The 19,729-nt window shown below is 42.8% G+C and overlaps 1 protein-coding gene across 6 annotated transcripts in view; it reads left to right on the top strand.

Annotated features, from left to right (window-relative positions):
• Dh31-r (Diuretic hormone 31 Receptor) overlaps window positions 1-19,729 on the top strand; it is a 163,236-nt gene that overhangs the window by 134,673 nt on the left and 8,834 nt on the right. For all 6 annotated transcript variants that reach the window (XM_076815803.1, XM_076815798.1, XM_076815801.1 and 3 more), the window contains 4 exons: window positions 11,187-11,293; window positions 17,391-17,482; window positions 18,140-18,266; window positions 18,761-18,987. In XM_076815803.1, coding sequence (XP_076671918.1) covers window positions 11,187-11,293; window positions 17,391-17,482; window positions 18,140-18,266; window positions 18,761-18,987 — 553 coding nt within the window. The remainder of the gene's footprint in view (window positions 1-11,186; window positions 11,294-17,390; window positions 17,483-18,139; window positions 18,267-18,760; window positions 18,988-19,729) is intronic.

Below are 19,729 nucleotides of genomic sequence, written 5' to 3'. Positions count from 1 at the left end.
ACGATGGCCATCCGCCAATAAAACACGTCTCCGCGTCAGTTCTGTCGTGCCGCCGCGGCGAAACTCGCTGGCAGGGGAAAGAAGAATAACAGCCCGGTCGAAAGCTGCGGCGTATTTTCCATTTAAATATCTAGTAAAAGTGAAACATTTAAAGCCAGGAGGAGGTAGCTCGACAGACGCGCAAATATCTGACGTCAAGCATTTCAATCAGGCGAGCCGCAGTGACACAAAGCAATGCCAAGGCGGCGGGCAGAAATGAGATGTAATAAACGTTTGACGATGCAATGAAAAAGCGGGGGAGGGAAAGTAAACACTTTTGCCGATCGCCCTCTTGTTACGCTCCGGTCTTCGCCAGGCACAATGACACCGCCAAGAACGAACGAGCCCCAGCGAAGCTCCGCTTTCTCGGGCAGAAAGCGATGGAAAAAAGGCTAAAGCTGCGATCGAAGGGGCAATTAATCAGTGAAAGTGTCGCCGGGGGCTGGAACTATTCAAAGGACAAATTAAATTTCTCCCCGCCCGCCCCTCCCCTCGGCGTGGATCGAACTACCTCGTAATTGGGTTCTAATGAATTTCGGATTGAAACTCGGGGCGATGACTTAGAAGACAAAGGATTATTCTATCCCGTGACCGGAATCGGTGCAATTTCCAGCTGACCGTCTGCTCGCTATTAGTCGGAGGACTTTGGAAATGCCCGGGGCATTTACAAGGAATTCCTCGTTCCGGGATTAATGGGACGTCGATAATGGGGGAGTTCTTTTGGTAAACTATGCGAATGCCGAAGAAGTTAAAAATGATTCTTTCAGTGGAAAGGGATGTAAACTCGCGAGGGGAGGACAGCATGTGGTAGACATCGATTTTGACGAGCCTTGGCACGATGGATCCGTGTCGAAAATAAGTAAATAATAGAGATATTTGCATGGAAATTATTAAAAATTAATTAGTGGTCGTGGGGTTTTAGTGGGTGAAAATCCCTCACTACCCTGGCGAACGCGGGAGATTCCCTTCTGGAGGCGTCGGGGTGCCTTTTGGAGATGTCTCCACGTTAAAAAAAACTTTATTCATTTCTTTTATAAATTATTTTTCTTTAAATTATTTTATTTTATAAACTTTTTTTTTAACTTGGGGAAATCTCCAAAAGGCACCCCGACTCCTTCAAAGGGGAATCCCTCGGGGCGCCAGGGTAGTATGGGATTTTTACTCGTTAAAACCTCACGGCCACTATGAAATTTTTAATATTTTCCATGCAAATATCTCTATTATTAAGGCCCATTGGCAGAAACGCTCGGACACCTATTTAATTATTTTCCATATAGATCCATCGTACCAAGGCTCGTCAAAATCGGTGTCTACCACATGGTGTCCTCCCCTTGTCAATGGTAAACACTATAAGTGCCAGAATTATGTTTTGCTGTACGTATAAACATTGAAGATCGCATAAAACGCTTATTTAATGAAGCAATTCGACGTATAAGTTACTCTGACACGGAAAAAACGACGAAAAAATCAGTTTTTAATTTTTTTAACTGCGGCGCGGCAAATTGAAAATCTGAAAAAAGTCAGGACAATAGTAACAATGATACGTACTTACAGTAAAAATATAATTATAGTGCCAAGACTGCTTCGATACACAATCGGCATTTTTCAGCATTTTTTGGCGTTTTTTATTTCTCACAGCTTGGTTTTTCAATTTAAAAATCTGAAACAATTCTCTAATATGTGCCCCGATAACAGAAACGCCTCTGATTTTTTTCAAAATTTTTCATCCCCTAGTATAGGAGAAATTCGGCAAAAACCTGATTTCCTATTTTTGCCCTTTACTACCCTCCGCGTGGAGATACGAAGTTGAAAATTACCAAAAATGTTTCTTTTTTAATAAGCTTTCGAATCTTAACCGTCTACACCCTTTCAGCGTACATCAACGTTCGAATACTTTATCGGAGGCGAGCGATTCGCGCGTGGTTTTATTATTCGCCCCCACACACGCCGTTGCGAGAGGGAGTCTTGTTAAAGCTACGGTCCCGCGCAGAAATCGTGGAGGGCTGTAAAAGAGGAATTTCTAAAGGGGGCTGTATAACGGCGGCCGTTTTAAGGCGATCGCACGATTTATGTTCCCACGCGCAAGCACGGGGCTGCGAAGTTGCCGCGAGTGCGCGACGGTAATAAAACAGGGTGGTCTACGTGTCAGGCTTTTTTTTGTTATCTAATTATTTTGCCGGCATAACAAGCCCTTCGTGCATATTTCATTATGAAAAATGCGCCAAGGGATTGCCGCGTTATTTTATCCTTGCACGGAGGGAAAAGGGGGGGCGTGCTCCTTTGATATATTATTTTCGCTATCTGCGCGTGCTCCGTCGCGTTTCAAATTACACCCCGGCATTATATAATACATACCTGGGCGCTATTTGCCACCGGCGAGATAATGGAGAATCGCGGAGCTGGACGCGGCCCCCTGAAACTGAGTTGAAGCTGAGAGGGAGCTCGACGAGAGGAGTCCTTGCGAAGGGGTGGTAACAGCAATCGAAGGATCGACCCCGAACTCTTCCCGGGCCACTTAAACGTTCGACAGCTGAGTCCATCGAGCAACGAGAACCTCCGAGCAACGAGCACTTATTTGTTTCCTCCTGTGTGCAATAGCCGGTTCGCGACGAGCCCCTATCGATTTCAAGGCAGTTACAAGTTCCCCGATACTCGGCCCCGGTGTAACCGAAGAGTCCCGAACCCCTGCTACCTGGCAACTCGCCTTACGTAACTGACCGCCGAATAACTTCGTCTTGCAAACCAGTCTCCTCCGTTCACCCTGCAACTCCGCCAGCCATCTGTCGATAGAATTTTCGTACACGGTTCCTCGTTTCGCTGAATGGGCCACTTGGGCGCACACCAGTGTCGTAATACAAAGTGGTACATAAAAGTGGGTCGACTTAGCAATTCCACAGAGTGGGGAAGAGAACTCTTGGTTTCTTTTCCAATGGTAGCATTTATTGGAAGAAGATCTGCGAACTGCGTTTGCAAGAGCACTGAGAATCCGTGACGAGCTTGTAACAGTTTATGTACATACTTTCCCACCCTTCCCTTTCTCCGAGCACCCAAAGTGAGATCGCCGCAGAAACGTGCCAACTTCGGTCGAAATTGCCAGGGATGATGGATGGAAAAACGGGTCGCGAGTATTTTCCCCCGCAGACGATGGCATTTAGGCGGACGGCCTTAATACGTCAATCATCCCCTTACTGTATCGTTCCCCGAAATGGGAACGGCATATCGCATTACCTTCGACGAACCTTCCCTCTTTAATGGCCCGAGCCAGCCCCGCCGTTCGGCAGGGGAAAAGAACGAGAGGAAAGGAGATCGAGAACGACGGAGACGTTGCGTGGTAACTGGAGCCAGAAGGGAATCAAAAGCGGCGAGCAACCCTTAACAATTGATCTGCAATTTCGAAAAAAATATATGTGGTGGAGCTACGAATTGCCTGTTACGTGCACTTTGGAACATTCAAATATCTTAAGGCGTCATGCTCAGTCAGGGGGCCGAAAGAAGGGTGGTCTTTGGAAATTTTTTACTCAAAAGCTATGACACATTTCTCAGAAAATCTTTTTTCCTTTCAAGGACTGCATCTAGTACCGTGCATCGTAATTTTTTTATTTAAAAATATTTATCAATAACTGTGTTATTGTCCATCACTCGAAGGTTCTCTATAAAAAAAGGCTTCTGCGGTGAACACTGTTGCTCGATAGTCGATCGTTTAAAATAAAAAATTCAAAAGAATTTACTTATTATATTGTATTGTCTAGTATTTGAACGAAGGATTTTTCGAAATATTGATTGGGGAAGAAATGGCTGATGTTTAAAGTAAGGGTTTCAATTTTTATCATAAATCGTGCCTGATTTTCGTCAATTAAAAGAAAACTGAGCATCGGATAAAAAAATCCTTCGTTCAAATACTGGATAATATAATATAATAAGTAAATTCTTTTGAATTTTTTATTTCAGATGATCGACTTTCGAGCAGCAGTGGTCACCGCGGAAGCCTTTTTTTAGAGAACCTTCGAGTGATGGACAATAACATAGTTATTGATAAATATTTTTATATAAAAAAAATACGATGCACAGTACTAGATGCAATCCTTAAAAGGAAAAAGGATTTTTCGAGAAATATGTCATAGCTTTTGAGTAAAAAATTTCCAAAGACCACCCTTTTTTAAGTAGTTCCTAAGAAAAAAAATGGTAAAGTTTAGGGTTGTCATCCCCATATCGCCCTAACGAAAGGGGGTGGAGATCTGAAATTTCTCTCAGTGTTTCTTTAGACAAAGGAGAATTTTTGGGACGCATAGATGCTAAAATTGGTGCTGGGGAAATTCTCCCTATGCTTACCCGGCCAGACCCTTTCTGCCACGTGTTCCTCGATCAACCTCAAAACGATCCGTTCCGTTTTACGGGCGTAAGTACGTGCCTGCGGCGAATACGTACGTGGAGAGGAAAGATTCCAACTGCGGACTGTAAATAGAAGCTGCGGAACGATGTGCATAGGGACGTTGTAAATGGGGAAACGGTGGTTTGCCCAAGCATACCGCAGACGATCACCCGCGGAATAGTAATGAAATAGGATTGGGCGTGACTGAAAAATGAAGTTCCGAGGGAGCTGCAGGTACTTAAGGCCCCCGAAACGAGGCTGCTCGTACGTCTTCGCGAAAGTGCCCTTAAAAGCAGCTTTCTCCGGCTCTTTGAGACCTTCTGTCCTTTAACATTCTTTCACCTGTGACGCTGACGGATTACAGTGTATTCTATGCGTCGACCTCAAGCTCTGCTTGACTTTTCGTAGAACGGGGATAGTGAAACTAGTCGGGGAATAATTAAACCCCCCCTCGCTGCCGTCACTGTTTCATTTTACTGATACAGAAATTGCGCTCCGTTAAGAGTCCATGAGAAATTGTATTCAGGTCGGATTGCAGTTGCCGAGAAACATAAAATTATACGAGACGCAGTAATGCCCCCCGAAGGACCATTAACGCCACATCGTCAACAGTCAAGTCATTAATAGAAGTGGACGAGCTATCGTTAACACTTCTTTCAACATAAATAAGTACAGTGACGAGCTCCGGAAAGCGTGGATAATACATTCTAGGCCGCGATAAATAGATTGCAATTTAACTACGCTAGTTTGTCTCCTTACCGCCGTAATTCGACAGTATTTCAAAATTTTGTGGAGGACGGAGGAGTCGGTTACTTTCCCTTCGACCTGCCTCCGGGACTTTCTTCTCAACGGCCGTTCTGCGAATTACAACAGCTCTGGAAAGCGTTTACGAGCGTGCGATAGATTCCGCATGCAATGCGTACGCATTGACTCGTCGAACTTAATCGCCGGATTTATTCGCGCTCGTCGAACTTACAATTAGTCGCCATTAGGTCTTCTTTCGGTGTTCGCGAGACTGAAACTCGCGCACGTGAGGCGCAACGTGAATTTACAGTAGGAGAGCCACGTGAGCGTTGCTTTTCACTTCTCACACGTTCTCCTCGCGTTAAGCCTCGTTCCCACTTGCGCAAAGTGAAACAGCTAATTCTCAAAATGCACTTCAGCCCCTCATTCTTTCATTAAACCACCTACCAAGAACTATCGTTACTCATACAAATTTTAAAAAGAACGCGTTGCACATTTATCCTTAAAGGATTTTTAATGCAACTCACAAGGGAAGATTCTGGATCTGAAAATTCGAAAAATTCTGAAACTTTGCGAATGTGTAGGGAATTTTCTCCTGATTACAACGGAATTTTTGTTTGCTCCCCAAATTCACTTTGAAGGGGTGTAATTGACTTTTGAAAATTCGGCTATTTTCAGATTTTCTGTTATAACTCGCGAACTGTAAGAGATAGAGAAAAAGTTTCAAGGCAAAAGTTGCTTCTTTTAATTAGATCTAGCATTTGGTAAAAAAAATATTTTACAGTTCCCGAATTATCACTGAAAATTGGAAAATAACCGAATTTTCAGGGGTCAATTTCACCCCCTTAGAGTGAATTTGGGCGGCAAAAAAAGTTGCGTTGTAATCAGGAGGAGATCCCCTACATATTCACAAAGTTTCAGAATTTTTTGAATTTTCGGGATCTTCCCTTGTCAGGCGTATTATGCTATTTCTCTTGCCTTTGCATTAGCTTCCTCCCGCGTAATTCGCAGCGCGGAATGGACACGGACCTCTGTCTCAGCAAAGAGTGCACGTGAGACGTGCTGGGCAGGAAGGAGTGATTCTTTTAGAGACGGCTTGCGTCGAACGTGCACTTGACACGCGTCCGTGGAAACGCGACTTTACGCATGGAAAATTATTCGATGAATGCGTCGCGGGACAAAAGCTTCCCTGACAATGGCATCTTCGCTGATGCTCGTCACGCGCGTTCCGTGCACGCTGGAAATGGTATTTTCCGCGAATAATGCGATCGTCATCAGGCAACGAAGTTCTTGAATTTCGGTCGTTTATTAATTGTCCGTGCAGCAGTGTACGTTTACATATCTGTCTTTTGCTCCGCGCCTCTTTCGCCAGAGGTGACGTACCGGCGCAGAAGATCTCATTTAATTCCAACGCTGTAAATTTCGGTATCAAATCTCCGTTAATAACTACACTTTAGCCAATGCGATGCTGCACCGGTGATGTAATAGGAGAAAGGTGGGATAGTTGATGACAGTTTTGCTTTTTTTATTCAAAATAATAATAGTGGTTTTGCTTTGTTTGTATTTAATTATTTAAGTTGTGATTCGTAGAGTATTCTCAATATACTTGTACAAATTTCAGAGCTGAACACTAATTTTAATGACCGAATTTAAACATTTTCCGGCAGTGACGTTGTGCACAAGCATCCCCCACTGAAGACTTGATCAGCGAACTTTAAGAGTAAATAACACATTCATTTTCTAGAAGTATTTATTATCTTACAAGGAAAGATCCCGAATCCGGGAATTCAAAAAATTCTGAGACTTCGTGAATATGTAGGGGATTTCCTCCCGATTACAACGCAATTTTTCTTTGCTGCCTAAATTTACTCTAAGGGGGTGAAATTGACCTGTTAAATTCCGGCTGTTTTCCGATTTTGTGCTATAACTCGCGAACTGTAAGAACTGCAAGTTGCAGAGTTTTAGTTTTACTAAGCGTAGAGTATGTGTACCGTTTGTGGCCATTGCACTGTTTTTGCCCATGCTCATAATTATCTTATTTTTAAACTGCTTGCAGATCATTATTACGCGGAGAATTTCACATCATATATATCCTGTTTAGTATACCGCCAGAAATATAAGCTTACATTTATTGCTTACACGAAAAAATATTATATTTTTGAATAAGTGGCCAAAACTGGTACTTTTTGTCGCGTTCCTAAAGAACGCGAGTGGCTGATTTGAAGTCGTTTGGATTTGTGGTTATGGGTTACATTTATCGATGACTGGGTAATTTTTTCACCCGCTCGGGGTTAATTTTTGTTTTAAATATCGTATTGTCATCCAAACTACGCACGCCTGCAAAGTTTTACGACAATTGGATAGTTGGAAGTGGGTTGAATTTGAGTTGCCAGATAAACCATACATACATTAAACAAACAAACAAACATACAAACAGAGGATCGAAGCTGAATAAAATCGTTTAAAAACTTATGCGATCATGCATCCCCGATGGCCAGCTATCCCACCTTTCCCCTACACGTTTCGAAATAAAGAAGAAACCCAATCATTTCTAACCCAGAAAAAGGCGATACTCGTTGAGTTTACGGGGTTAAAGGATTGCGACGTATCGATCCTTTAATGGTGGCCGGATTATTTTGCGGGGCGAATTGGAACGGTCGGGGCGCGGAGATTGAAACTCTGCCGAGAGCCTGGATGGCAACGGGCGAATCGGAATATATCATTAAGCTTGCCCGAGTGTTTTGGGACAGAGGGAAGAAGACGCGGCTGCGAACGAGCTCTTCCCTCGGCGAGCAGGCGAACTTGCTGTCTAACGTGTTCTGGTAAAAACTTTTCAATTTCGACCGGCGCCGCTGCCTGTCGCAAGCTCCTCGATGTGACGTTTATTGCGAGAGTGAACGTGATCTACGGTGCTCTCCCGGCCGGTGGCTGTGCTCTCTAGTATCCTCTACTTTACACCCCCTCGCTCTATCCGCCTTATTGGAAAGCGTGGAAAAGAGGGCGACAGGTCTAAGTACTTCGCCACTTCTGCATCGTCCGCGCGCCTCTCCCTTTGAATTTCCCCAGTCCAATCATGGATCGTGGCGTCTCGATGCTCTAGCCACTTTCGCCCTTAAACGTGCAGCAGGGTGCCAGGGAACAGTTAAGTCACGTCGATCCGTAACTGGGCTAAGATCGCAAAGATTTTGTGAAGAGGCTCCCACCAAAGATTCCTTTAGTAGCTAGGGGAGAGCAGGGTGAAATGGAACGCTTAACTTTGGAGGGTAATAACATAAAATCGGAGGGGAAAAAAGACGCGGGAATTCAACAGGAGTCTTACGCGGACCTTAGGCTACAAGGAAAATCAAAGGCTTTGTTAAGGAAAATATTCTGCAACGAAGGAAAATGAGATTTACCGCAGGTATTGAAGTCTTCGCCTCGCTCAAGTGGTAGGGTAAAGCGGAACACTTGAGGACCATGTAAACGTACAAAATCTTTATTTTTATGATTCTAAAAGTATTCATTTATCTGAAAAACTATGAATATATGTTTTAGGAATAAATATTACAAATAAAATATAACAAAAGTATATATTATACGCATAAGAAAGAATATTTTACCAGATGATGTAATGTTGTACCCAGGCAACGCCCAAGCACGCGTATTATACACACTACTATAGATTATACATATTATATTACCCAAGAACGTTTCGAGACGTTTCTAAGCTAACAAGGGGTGGACACCACGTGGTAGACACCGATTTTGATGAGCCTCGGCACGATGGATCTATGTCGAAAATAAGTAAATAGGTGTCCGAGCGTTTCTGCCTTAATAATAGAGATATTTACATGTAAATTATTAAAAATTTAGGGTTTCAGTGGGTAAAAATCCCACACTACCCCGGCGCCCGCGGGAGATTCCCTTCTGGAGGCGTCGGGGTGCCTTTTGAAGATGTCCACGTTAAAAAAAAATTAATAGATTTTTGTAATATTTTTTTTACAAATTATTTTTTTTATAAATATATTTTCTTTTAACTTGGGGAAATCCTCAACAGGCACCCCGACGCCTGCAGAAGGGAATTCCCCGCGGGCGCCAGGGTAGTTGTGGGATTTTTACCCACTAAAACCCTAAATTTTTAATAATTTACATTACGCCAGATCCCCTACCAGGCCTGCGAGCCATCACGCGGGGCACAACAATAAAAATTACTGACAAATAATCAAATACACATGGATTTTTACATGAATAATCAATATCAACACGTGCATGGAGAATTTTTTTAGATTTTAGTGCATTTTAAATAAAATTGTTCAACTTCAAAATGTATTTTTGCATATTTTTTTATTATTTACTTTTTAGTGTCTAAGTTTTGATTTGTGGCTAGAACGTGTAAACACGGAGGAAGCATGCAATGGGCGAAAATGTAGACGGCGGTGGAAAGAGTAAGACAGACATAGGGGACACCCTTTCTAGCGCCAGGGGCGACAGCATTTTTTTTATTGATGTTAAAAATCTTTCTCTTTCTACCGCCGTCTACATTTTCCTTTAAGCATATACCCTAACACATTTTCGCCCACAGCATGCTTCCTTCACGTTTATATGCTCTTAGATTTGTGGTTATATGTATGCTAATTTCAAACCCATTGAATTGATTGGATTTGTGGTTACAGGCTGGTTTCACGTCGTTTGGGTTTGTAGTTATGTGTTACATTTATTGATGACTGGGTAATTCTTTCACCCCTCCCGTTTTTTTCACAATTTCGTACTGTCGTCATAACTATGCACGCCTGCAAAGTTGCAAGACAATTGGATTGGTGGAAGTGGGTCAAATAGGTGTTCCGCTTTACCCCACGCAAAAGCGTCCCGCTTTGCCCCACATGCGGTAATTTAGTAAACATTTATATTTACTCTTCAGCGTGTGGTAAAGAACTGGGTAAAAATTTAGCGAAAGGACTATAGAATGCAACACTGTTCTTAGCGTTACAAAGTTTCTAAAAGCAAGTGAAGAAACGTGATCGAAACTTCGATACCGAAAATGTTTGCAACACTGTTAATCGAAAAGTAACGTGTGCACTTGTCAATAGTCCGTCAGGAAATGCTGTCAGGTCCGTTTGGTCCTATGTCACGCGATGCCAACTGATTCGCAGCTCTCATCTAAGAGAAGCATTGATGCTCCGCTTTACCCTGCTCTCCCCTACACGTTAGTGGCTGTTGTATAAAACCTTCGATCCACAGGTGTCGAAGGCGAAAAACGTATCGAGCGTGTTCATCCTTCGCGACACGCGAGAAGAGGAGCGATTTGTCGGATCGGTCCTTTAAAAATATCGCACGCCACTGGCAAGAGGATCCCGCCATCGATCCACTTGTCAGTGGGAGTATCGAGGTCCCCGCGGCGTTGATAAAAATGGCACACTCGATGATTATATTTGATTATAAAATTGGCGCAGCGGTCAAAGCTCCTTCGAAGAGAGACGTCGTTTTTGCGAACAGCGGAACAATGAAGTAGCCTGACAGTGGAGTTACTCGTGCGTGGGCCAATTAGCCGCACCACCGTCGACGTTGATTCCATTCTTCTTCCTGCTGGAGTATCATTCTTGGAAGGCGGTACAACTTTTCTTGGCACAGAGCAGGTTCCTGTCACCCAGTTGCTTCCGCTCATATTTCCACCCCGAAGGGATGAAACAGTTCCGCGTCTTGCTCGGTCACGCGTCGCGGTGAAACGTCAAATGAGAGGCGAGGATTTTTGTCGTTTACCCGCCGGGATACGGAAAACAAGAGAAGGGTAATAAATTTCATTCATTCCTCTCATCCGCCTCCATTCTCAAGATAAAGAACGTCCAGCTTTGTCTCCTGTCGTATTTCGTACGAGTGCCATGGAATTAGAGTTGCGTTATTAATTGAATTATTAGTAAGGCGAGATCAAAGGATTTCCGTAAGCAAATTGGGAATGCTGTTTCGGAGATCATTAGCCCGCGCGTGAACTGAACACCCACGTCGACTTCTACTTGAAATTCTTCGCCGAGCCGCTAACGAAAATGGCCCTTTGTTTCAGTGACGGCGCACAAGCACTGCGAGGCAAATGGCACCTGGTTCCGACACCCCGAGTCCGATCAAGTCTGGAGCAATTACACTACCTGCGTCAACATGAAAGACCTCAGTGTAAGTGGACTTGATTAAACATTTTACGAGCTAATTTCAAGTAGCAATTAGCAAGTTTCTTGCGTGAAAATGGAACGGGGGGACATTTCCCATGCATACGATCGTCGGAGGTGCGACTGGATTTGTTTAAAAAAAAAATTGAAGGAAACAGAAAAAAGCAGCTATTCTTGCAAGCAGTATTCTTATCATTCAAGTTGGATATGTAGTAGGTATGTTGTACATACGTCAGACTAAATTACAAGTCTTAATTCCTACCTGGGACGATATTAAGGGGGTATTCTACCCAAAATTTTGATTTTTTTTTTTTTGATTTTATAATAGTTTAGGGTTTCGAAAATATGTCCCTGAAATATTAAGGTGAAATTCGGAATACTCCCAGAGTTATAGGGGCTTAAAGCCGCAGCGCAGCACGTAATCGTCCCCTCGCGCTTGTATCTAAAGAGGCTATGACTGCCAGCAGAGAAGGGAGAGCTGCCCAACATGATTTTCTTGAAGCTCAGGAAGGTTTCCTCTACGGTTCTGGTATAGCAGATTAGGGGAAAGTTACAGAAATCAGTCGTTATCTACCTTAACTGCAGTCGTATAAGTCGTAACTGCATGAAAAACTTTAAACGCGTTTTTCTCGAAACAATTGTTTTAAATCGGGCGCACATTTTTCTCAATAACTACTGGGCCGATCGAACTAAAATTTTACACACATTCAAAGCGAATGGGTACCTATAGCCTGAACTAGAATTATATCAATAGTTTTAGTACAGCCTTCCCCACATCTTGTCTTAGCTGAAGAAAAGTCGAAAAAATCAAATATAAATTTTTAAACAGCTGCGATTTCGGTCTTTTACAAATTTCAATATAATGTATTCCAAAAATTTGTGTTGGTAGTTCAAACGCTACTAAATATTTGTGCAAAACCGCTGCCCTGTAGGTGCGATAGGTTTTCCAGAATTAATTTCCAAATATCACCTTCAAACACGAGTGTCTAGACTAGAATACTCCCTTAATGGATAAAGTAATTGGTACCTGTTCTTTGAACGTCCACGAAGCTTGGTCGTACGGTAGCCCAAGCAGAGTAGGATTGATGCCGGGGAAATCCTGCCCTTTCTTGAATATCGCTGCCATACGACAGCTCAGGTGCAGAGGATTACCCTCGCAGTGGTGGACGTGACTTCAATGAGGGAATAAAGTCTGGGATCAACTGGCAAGGCTGTCAGAGTGATGGCTGAAGAGAAAACGTACCAGGGCGCCAGGCAGAGCGCGTGCGATAGGTAGCAAAGGGGTAGGGAGCGACAAAAGTGGAGTAGAGGTGCAGAGACAGAATAGAAGCTGTCAGACTGAAACGAAGAAGCGTAATAAATATGTGAAAACAGCAAATGGAAGCGAGGAACGTCTTCTCCTTTTAAGCTTCCCTTTCCAGGGAAGTGAATCCAATTTTGGGAATAATTCTTTAAGGGGCTAAAAGAAGAAATTAGCATAATACTCTTGAAGCGCCCTTCAAGGGTATTACCCTAAATTAATTACTGAAATTTATTTTAGGTGTTAGGAAGCAACTGAAAGCAATATAAATAGGGAAATATAAATATTAATTGTTAAGGAGCGCTGTATCAGTCAGTATCGAAATTGAGAATAATGATCAGCCTCGGTGCCTCGTTAAAATAAAACACAGTCGATTTAATTGCACGTTCGCCCGTTAATTGTAAGAGGAAAATTATTACAGTATCCCAGCATCGTTTAAAATTCATGAACAGGCGCAGCTAAGAACGCTCCGGCAGATGTTTTTGTTAAGTGAAACTTTTAATGGAACCTTAAGTTTTTTTTGATATTCTATTAAACATCACGCAGTCTCCGAGGGATCTTTTCGGATAATTGAAAATCTGAAATTCCCCTGCGTATTGGATCATTTTAAAAAATTTTATTCCACTCTCTGGGGTTACGTAGCTTATAAACATTTCTGGGGTCTCTCCATTTCCGTGTTGCGCGACATTGAAATGTTTCGCAACATCGTCCTCGCCACGATCTTCTGGTTCATTGTGTGGCGAACGATTTCCTGTTCCTTGTAATAAATAGATAAGGAATACATTCTGAATTAATGGACCGAGGATCGTTCATATGCATCTTTCCCGCTACACCTACCTACGTAATAAAACAACCGCACCCCGGATGCTACGCGTGGCATAACATTGTATTGCCCACGGTGATCTTAATCCCCACTAAGCCATAAAATTCTGCTTCCTAAGGGGTTAGACTACTGTAAAACGGTCGAAAAATCGTATTTTTTTCATGTTAAATATTAGTTTGAAGTCTCTAGAATGGTGTGCAAAGGGTTTGAAATATAAATATAGCTTACAAGGGAAGATCCCGAACCCGAAAATTAAAGAAATTCCAAAATTGTGCGGGGCAAAAGAAACGCATTTGTATCGTACTTCTAAATTTTGTAATAACAAATATCTATGCATGGGGCCCCGCAAAATTTACAATCAGCTTTCGGGGCCTTTTAAGGGGTCATGCCTAGTTGGCAGACGAAAAAGAACGTCATTTTCGGGAATTTTTTGTGAAAAATGTGATGTATGTTTCTTAGAACTATTTCCTCATTTTAGAAGTACATATATTCAGCAACCCTCAGGATTTTTGTTATAGGAAAATATTAAATAATGAAGGAATAACAACCACTATCGCGAATGCTGTTTTTATAATGGCGCTGCGCGGTGAGCACAATTTCTCCGAACCGGATCATCTGAAATCAGAAAGTGAAGAAGATTCTGTTAATATATAAGTTTATCTGGTTCGTGAACGAAGGATTTTTCAAAAAAATGATTTCAGACAAAACGGCGACCGCTTAACGCGAAATCATGATTTTTCGATGCCTGAATTGTTCGGTTTTCGTGAATTAAAAATAGAGTTTTCATCAAAAACAAAAATCCTTCGTTCACGAACTAGATAAACTCATATACTAACAGAACCTTCTTCACCTTTCAATTCCAAATGATCCGGCTCGGAGAAATCGTGCTCGCCGCAAAAAAAAATAGCTTCCAGAAAATTGGCTGTTATTCGTTAATTTCTTAATATTTTCCTATAACAAAATTACTGAGAGTTGCTGAACACACGTACCTTTAAAATAAGCAAATAGTTATAAAAAAATATACATCAGACTTTCCACAAAAAATTCCTGAAAATCACGTTTTTTTTTTCGCCTGCCAACTAGGCGTGACCCCTTAGAGGGAAAGAAGAAGCTCCGTCCTCCGACAGCGACGATTCAATGATTAAAAACGGCTGGAGGGTCGAGCTTTACGCTGGAGATACTCTTGCAACCTGTTCGGTATCTTTGGAAACGTAGCAGAATAAACGAAGGCGAGGTATCCTCGGAGTCGAATGAACGAACACGAAACCCTCCTCTCCCTTAACATTTATCTTGGGGCTTACTGCAGGTGAATTCACTTCGTCCCGACTTTGCATTGTTTTCATACACTCCGCCGGCTCTCGGGGAGGGGGGTGGGACCCTCGAAAATGGCTCTCGCAAAACCGAGTCGTTAGCTTCTGCATCTGTGCGTGCAGAGCGATCGTTTATTTCACGGTGGAACGCCAAGGAAAATTAGGGCTTTTTCTCACGGCAGTCGGTTGCTAGCGAACTAGGTGGGTACTCCGAACGGTCGTAGCTCTCGCGTCAGAACCACAGATTTCCCTTCTTAGCTCCCCCTCCTACCCTATTTCAAATTTGCATTCCTGTTAGGCAAGCTTGTCAACCTGTCCGTCGTCATAGCCAACCTGACATCAATTGTTAACCCATCACCGCTGACAATCCGTCCTCCGCCGTTGCAATTCTCGCTACCTCGCGCAAACTCCAGGTAATCAGACAGAGGGACCAGCAGAAGCTTGGCGCCAGAGATCCGGGGAAGTTGAAGTTCGCATAGAGATTACAGGGCTGTAAATTATAACAGAGCTGTAATTTATAAACGCGTGTAACAGTCCGGGCAAAGTATAACGCCATCGACCCTTCGCGCTGCGACACTCCACTGACTTTTACATTTGAAAAAAGCTCGCTCGCTGCCACGATACATTCGTTGCCCGGCCCGGGAGCGTGGCGTTTAAAAGGCCGTTTAGTCGACGCGCTGGGTGCAGTTGACGCGACAAGGGCTTTGCATAAAATCGCCATGAATCATTCGGCGCGTCAGGGGAGACAGGCCGAGAGTGTCGCCGGTCGTGCTTCGCGTCGGGATCAATGAAATTTCCGGGGACAAAGGGACAGGGAATGTAATTAGACGTCGCGGAAGTTGACGCGAAGTTCATCCAACTGCTGCGGCCGCTGGCTGCAGTGTAGCCTTCCCGGTCGGCTTTAATGCGATTGCCCGTTTACAGAGGACCCTTTGCGTTCTCTGTACAGCTGATCGAAGTTCGCCACTGCCTGCACGATTATTTCCGTCGTTTTCCCCGGTGGTAATCTGGCGAACAGCGTGCCGAACAATAACGGGCACTTTACAACAATGCCCCGGGGGAATAGTTCGCAAAATGGCTAGTGTTCCAGGGTGCTCGGGCGTTTAGACTCCGTAGACCTAAGGGAAGATGCTTCTAATCAACGGGAAAGTGCTCCTTCATTGGGGCTGATTTCAGAATGGAATAGAATTGATTTTAAAGATAGAAATTGAAAAAGGTAACAAAATGCTTTTCCCCTTGACTTCTTATTTTTTTAACGACGACACTAGCTTAGATTTCTGAAATAAAATGAAACATCTGCTGTCCAATTTACCTAACATCGAAAGTGAAGGGTGTCTTTAAGGGTACCAGGCAGTCGTTCCTGTCTAAAATTAAGCATTTCTGTTTGAATTAATTAGAAAGAAAGAAATTGAAACTGAGACTTGTTCTTTGGCATGAAGTTTATTAACATCGTAAGCTTTAAATAACTTGTTTGTTTATTCGAATATATGCATTATGTAAGACGATACAGATGGATCATTAAGGAGGCTTTTTAAAAAAAGTTTCTTTTGTTTTGCGGTGATAACTCAAAAACGGAGGTTCCAATCGATTAAAAAAAAATCGAGCATCTTCGCAAAATGTGTAGTTTCGGACCAGACCTAAATTAAAGTTAATGAAAACTCTTATTCTTTATAAAAAATAAACTAAAACCCCATTGAGACCCCACTGTTGAGTAAAGCTGGAAGTAAATATATTTAATGGTTTTGTTCTAAAAAATTCCCAAAGTTCGCATCATTTTTTGTCCGTCAAGGTAGGGAGACCTCTTAAGCATATTTAGCTATCAAAGCAAATTAAACTTCGCGAATAATTTAAAGTCAGTGAAGTTTTTTCTCACAGTGTTTTCTACAAGTTCTCTTCAATTTTAAAATTGTCTCATCTCTTTTAAAGTAAAATAATTGACAGTATTCCACGAAAGGAGCCCTTATTAACCTAAGGGCGTGAAATCTCCATATCCACCCCTATTAACAGTAAAATTATAGCTCCCAATTTTATCAAACCATACATCCCCAGCGATGCACAAGCTTTGGTAGTTATATCCTGAGTACTTGGTGTAACAGCAGAAGTTTAGCAAAATTTCGGTGCTCGAAGAAGGATAATATGCATCCAATTAATTTCCATCTAAATCTCATCTAATTCTCCAGATAGAAAGTCTCTATTCCCGTGTAATTTCCATCCCGGCGTCTCACCGCACAGCGAATAATATGGGGCGATAATCCGGGAGCTCGAACAAATTTCAGAATAATAGAGCGGATCGAGAAGCCGTTATCTCGCGGATCCGCTGACGGTATGAAAATCCTCGGCGAGGATATATCCGCGATTGTACTCGTAAACTGATGAATAATGCATGGCCTCCAGACCCACGGCCGTTCCTCTAGATATCGGGACTAACGTGCGTGCACGATCTATATGGCCGGCGGAAGATGCTCGAGCAATTAAATAGCATCTACGCCTGGCAATAATCAGGCTACCTTCAGGTAACGATTAACTTAACAATTAATTTCTTAAGTTTCGACTCTGTGGCGACGACAACCCAACCCTCCGCGGCTCAAGTCGTCCCGTGATATGTTCGTTTCAGCTACTTATCGGTAGCTGGAAACGTTGGAAGGTAAAAGGAAATTAATTTTGGTTCCAGTGGCAGCAGGGGATTAATGGAATTTACGAGGCTGGATACGCGATATCGCTGGTGGCGTTGCTGCTCTCCCTGGGCATCCTCACGTATTTCCGGTGAGTGGATTGCGATACGGAGTCCGATTTCGGGGGATTCTTGAAATTCCTAAATGGACAGGATCGCGGGAAATTTTATACCCCTTCGCCGCGCAGGAAGATATGTCATGTTGTAACTTTGAAGTTGAAGGGGTAGCTTCCTAAAATTGAGGGCCTCGCAGCGAAAGGGGTGCAGCTGCATTTTAGACAGGTTTTGAGTTATGACGTGTAATATAGATAAAAAAAAAATGTAAAATTGATGCAAATCCGATAACAAATGAGCGATTTATTGCAAGTTTTGAACCTGCAATGTTTTTGCTTTCGGGCAGCTCCAGATTTGAAAATTCGCCAAAAATAGAAATAAAAATTTATCAATGCAATAACTACTACTTATTTCGTGAATATATATATTTTTCAATTAGTGCTCCCTGTATAATTTTATAAACATTTTTTCTAATTAACTCGAAGTCGGTAAAGATGGAGCTGCACCCCTCCTGCTGCAAAGTAGTCAATTGGCAAAGAAAGCCTCGATTTCGCTTCGAATAAATATTCTAAAATTATAATCTAAGTTCGTTTCGATCCCTGCCGGCTGGTATTTCGCCGGAAGGGAGTGAAAGACCGCTGGGAATTCTGGGGCGACGTTTTATCAGCAAGTTTATTGTCCCTTTCTGAATACAGCTCCCTGAGATGCGCAAGGATCACCCTCCACATGAACCTGTTCGCCTCGTTCGCTGTAAATAACGCTCTCTGGCTGGTCTGGTACAGATTCATCGTCGCGAACACGGATTTACTGTTAAACAATGGGGTACGCGCAAAGCCATCCTTCTCCCCTGACTCTTCGCTCAGCTCGGCTACAGTTGGCACAAAATCAAACGGCCCCTTACAGCCACTGTACTCCCACGTGTTTGAGAACAAAAACTCAGTTTCTCTTCTCGTTACATTAAAAGTGAAACTTCGTTAAATTCAATTCAACCTTTCTTTCTCCGCACTAAATTCGGACGAAGTTAAATTTATTCACGCAGAAAACCGAGACCTAATAGTCTTTAGTATAAAACTTCGATTAGCCAGTGAAATTGTTGTGGAATTTATAAAAATCGAAGCTTCAAATGAAGAGAAGACGAGGATATAGCTCTTCTATGTCCAAGCAAGTGATACAAGTCAATGATAGTTCAGGCTAGTTCTGCAAATTCGTGTACAGAGACTGTTGTTGCGATATAAGGAGACTGAGGTGATCTATGCTAATATATTTCAGCCTGTCCCTGCTAAACAGCCTGTAAAAGGAGAGCCCGCGATTTTCAGATAACGTGCCGCCTCTTGCACATCGTCCTCCACTACTTTCTCCTCACTAATTACGCCTGGATGTTGTGCGAGGGTTTCTACCTTCACACCCTGCTCGTTAGCGCCTTCACCAGCGAGCACAAGCTAGTGAAGTGGCTGATGGCGCTCGGATGGCCTGTGCCAGCAATCATCGTCACGATTTATGCTTGTTTGAGGCTGACGAGCGACGATCCCGAGGACACTGCGCAGTAAGTGTACGAGAAATCGTTCAAGTTTCAATGCGAGCAACCCCATTCACCACTCCTCGGTCATTGGCCACCAACCCTCAATCGTGAAACTGTTCCCTCGAAGAAACATGCTAAGAACAAAGCGTTAACCCTCTCGCTACTACGGGCGACTATAGTCGCCCTCCGCAAAACGCGATGTACAGTGGCTCGCATTAATATTCGGACACTTTTTAAAATCGCATAACTTTTTTAGAATTGGTCCAAACAACTTGAGTTTTTTTCAGAAGCTAGAAGGATTAGTTTGCTAACTGGCGCGTTTCGTCGTTTTGAAAAAAAATGTATTTGGTTGGAGTAGCGAGAAGAATAGTAAAGGTCGATTTTTAAACTGTTTTTTGTGAGCTTGTAATGAAAATTAAAAAAAAAAAAACTGTTTGTAGATTGCAGTAAGTTGTATACGTGCCTAAAATTTAATGAAAATCGGTTAACGTTGCTCCGAGTTACAAATGTTTAAAGATCGCAGAATAAGGTCGAGAAACGCTGATTTCGGGAATTTTCGCGGACCGCCGTAGCGAAAGGGTTAAAAAAAATTCTGAAAATCGAATTCAACGGGGCTAAACGAAAGAAATGAACGTTCGATTACTATTATCCATTGGAATAGATTCTCTTATCGATCCCCTATAGAATGTGGCGCCTATACGTGGATTTTTATTTCACCCTTCGAGCGAGCTGCAGTCGCAACACAATTCGAATTACCTTTTATTTC

Source organism: Andrena cerasifolii, chromosome 6 (assembly GCF_050908995.1).
Source record: "Andrena cerasifolii isolate SP2316 chromosome 6, iyAndCera1_principal, whole genome shotgun sequence".
In the NCBI taxonomy this organism is placed as follows: Eukaryota; Metazoa; Arthropoda; class Insecta; order Hymenoptera; family Andrenidae; genus Andrena; species Andrena cerasifolii.
The sequence above is the reverse complement of the archived record's forward strand: the minus strand, read 5'-3'. Positions and strand labels throughout refer to the sequence as shown.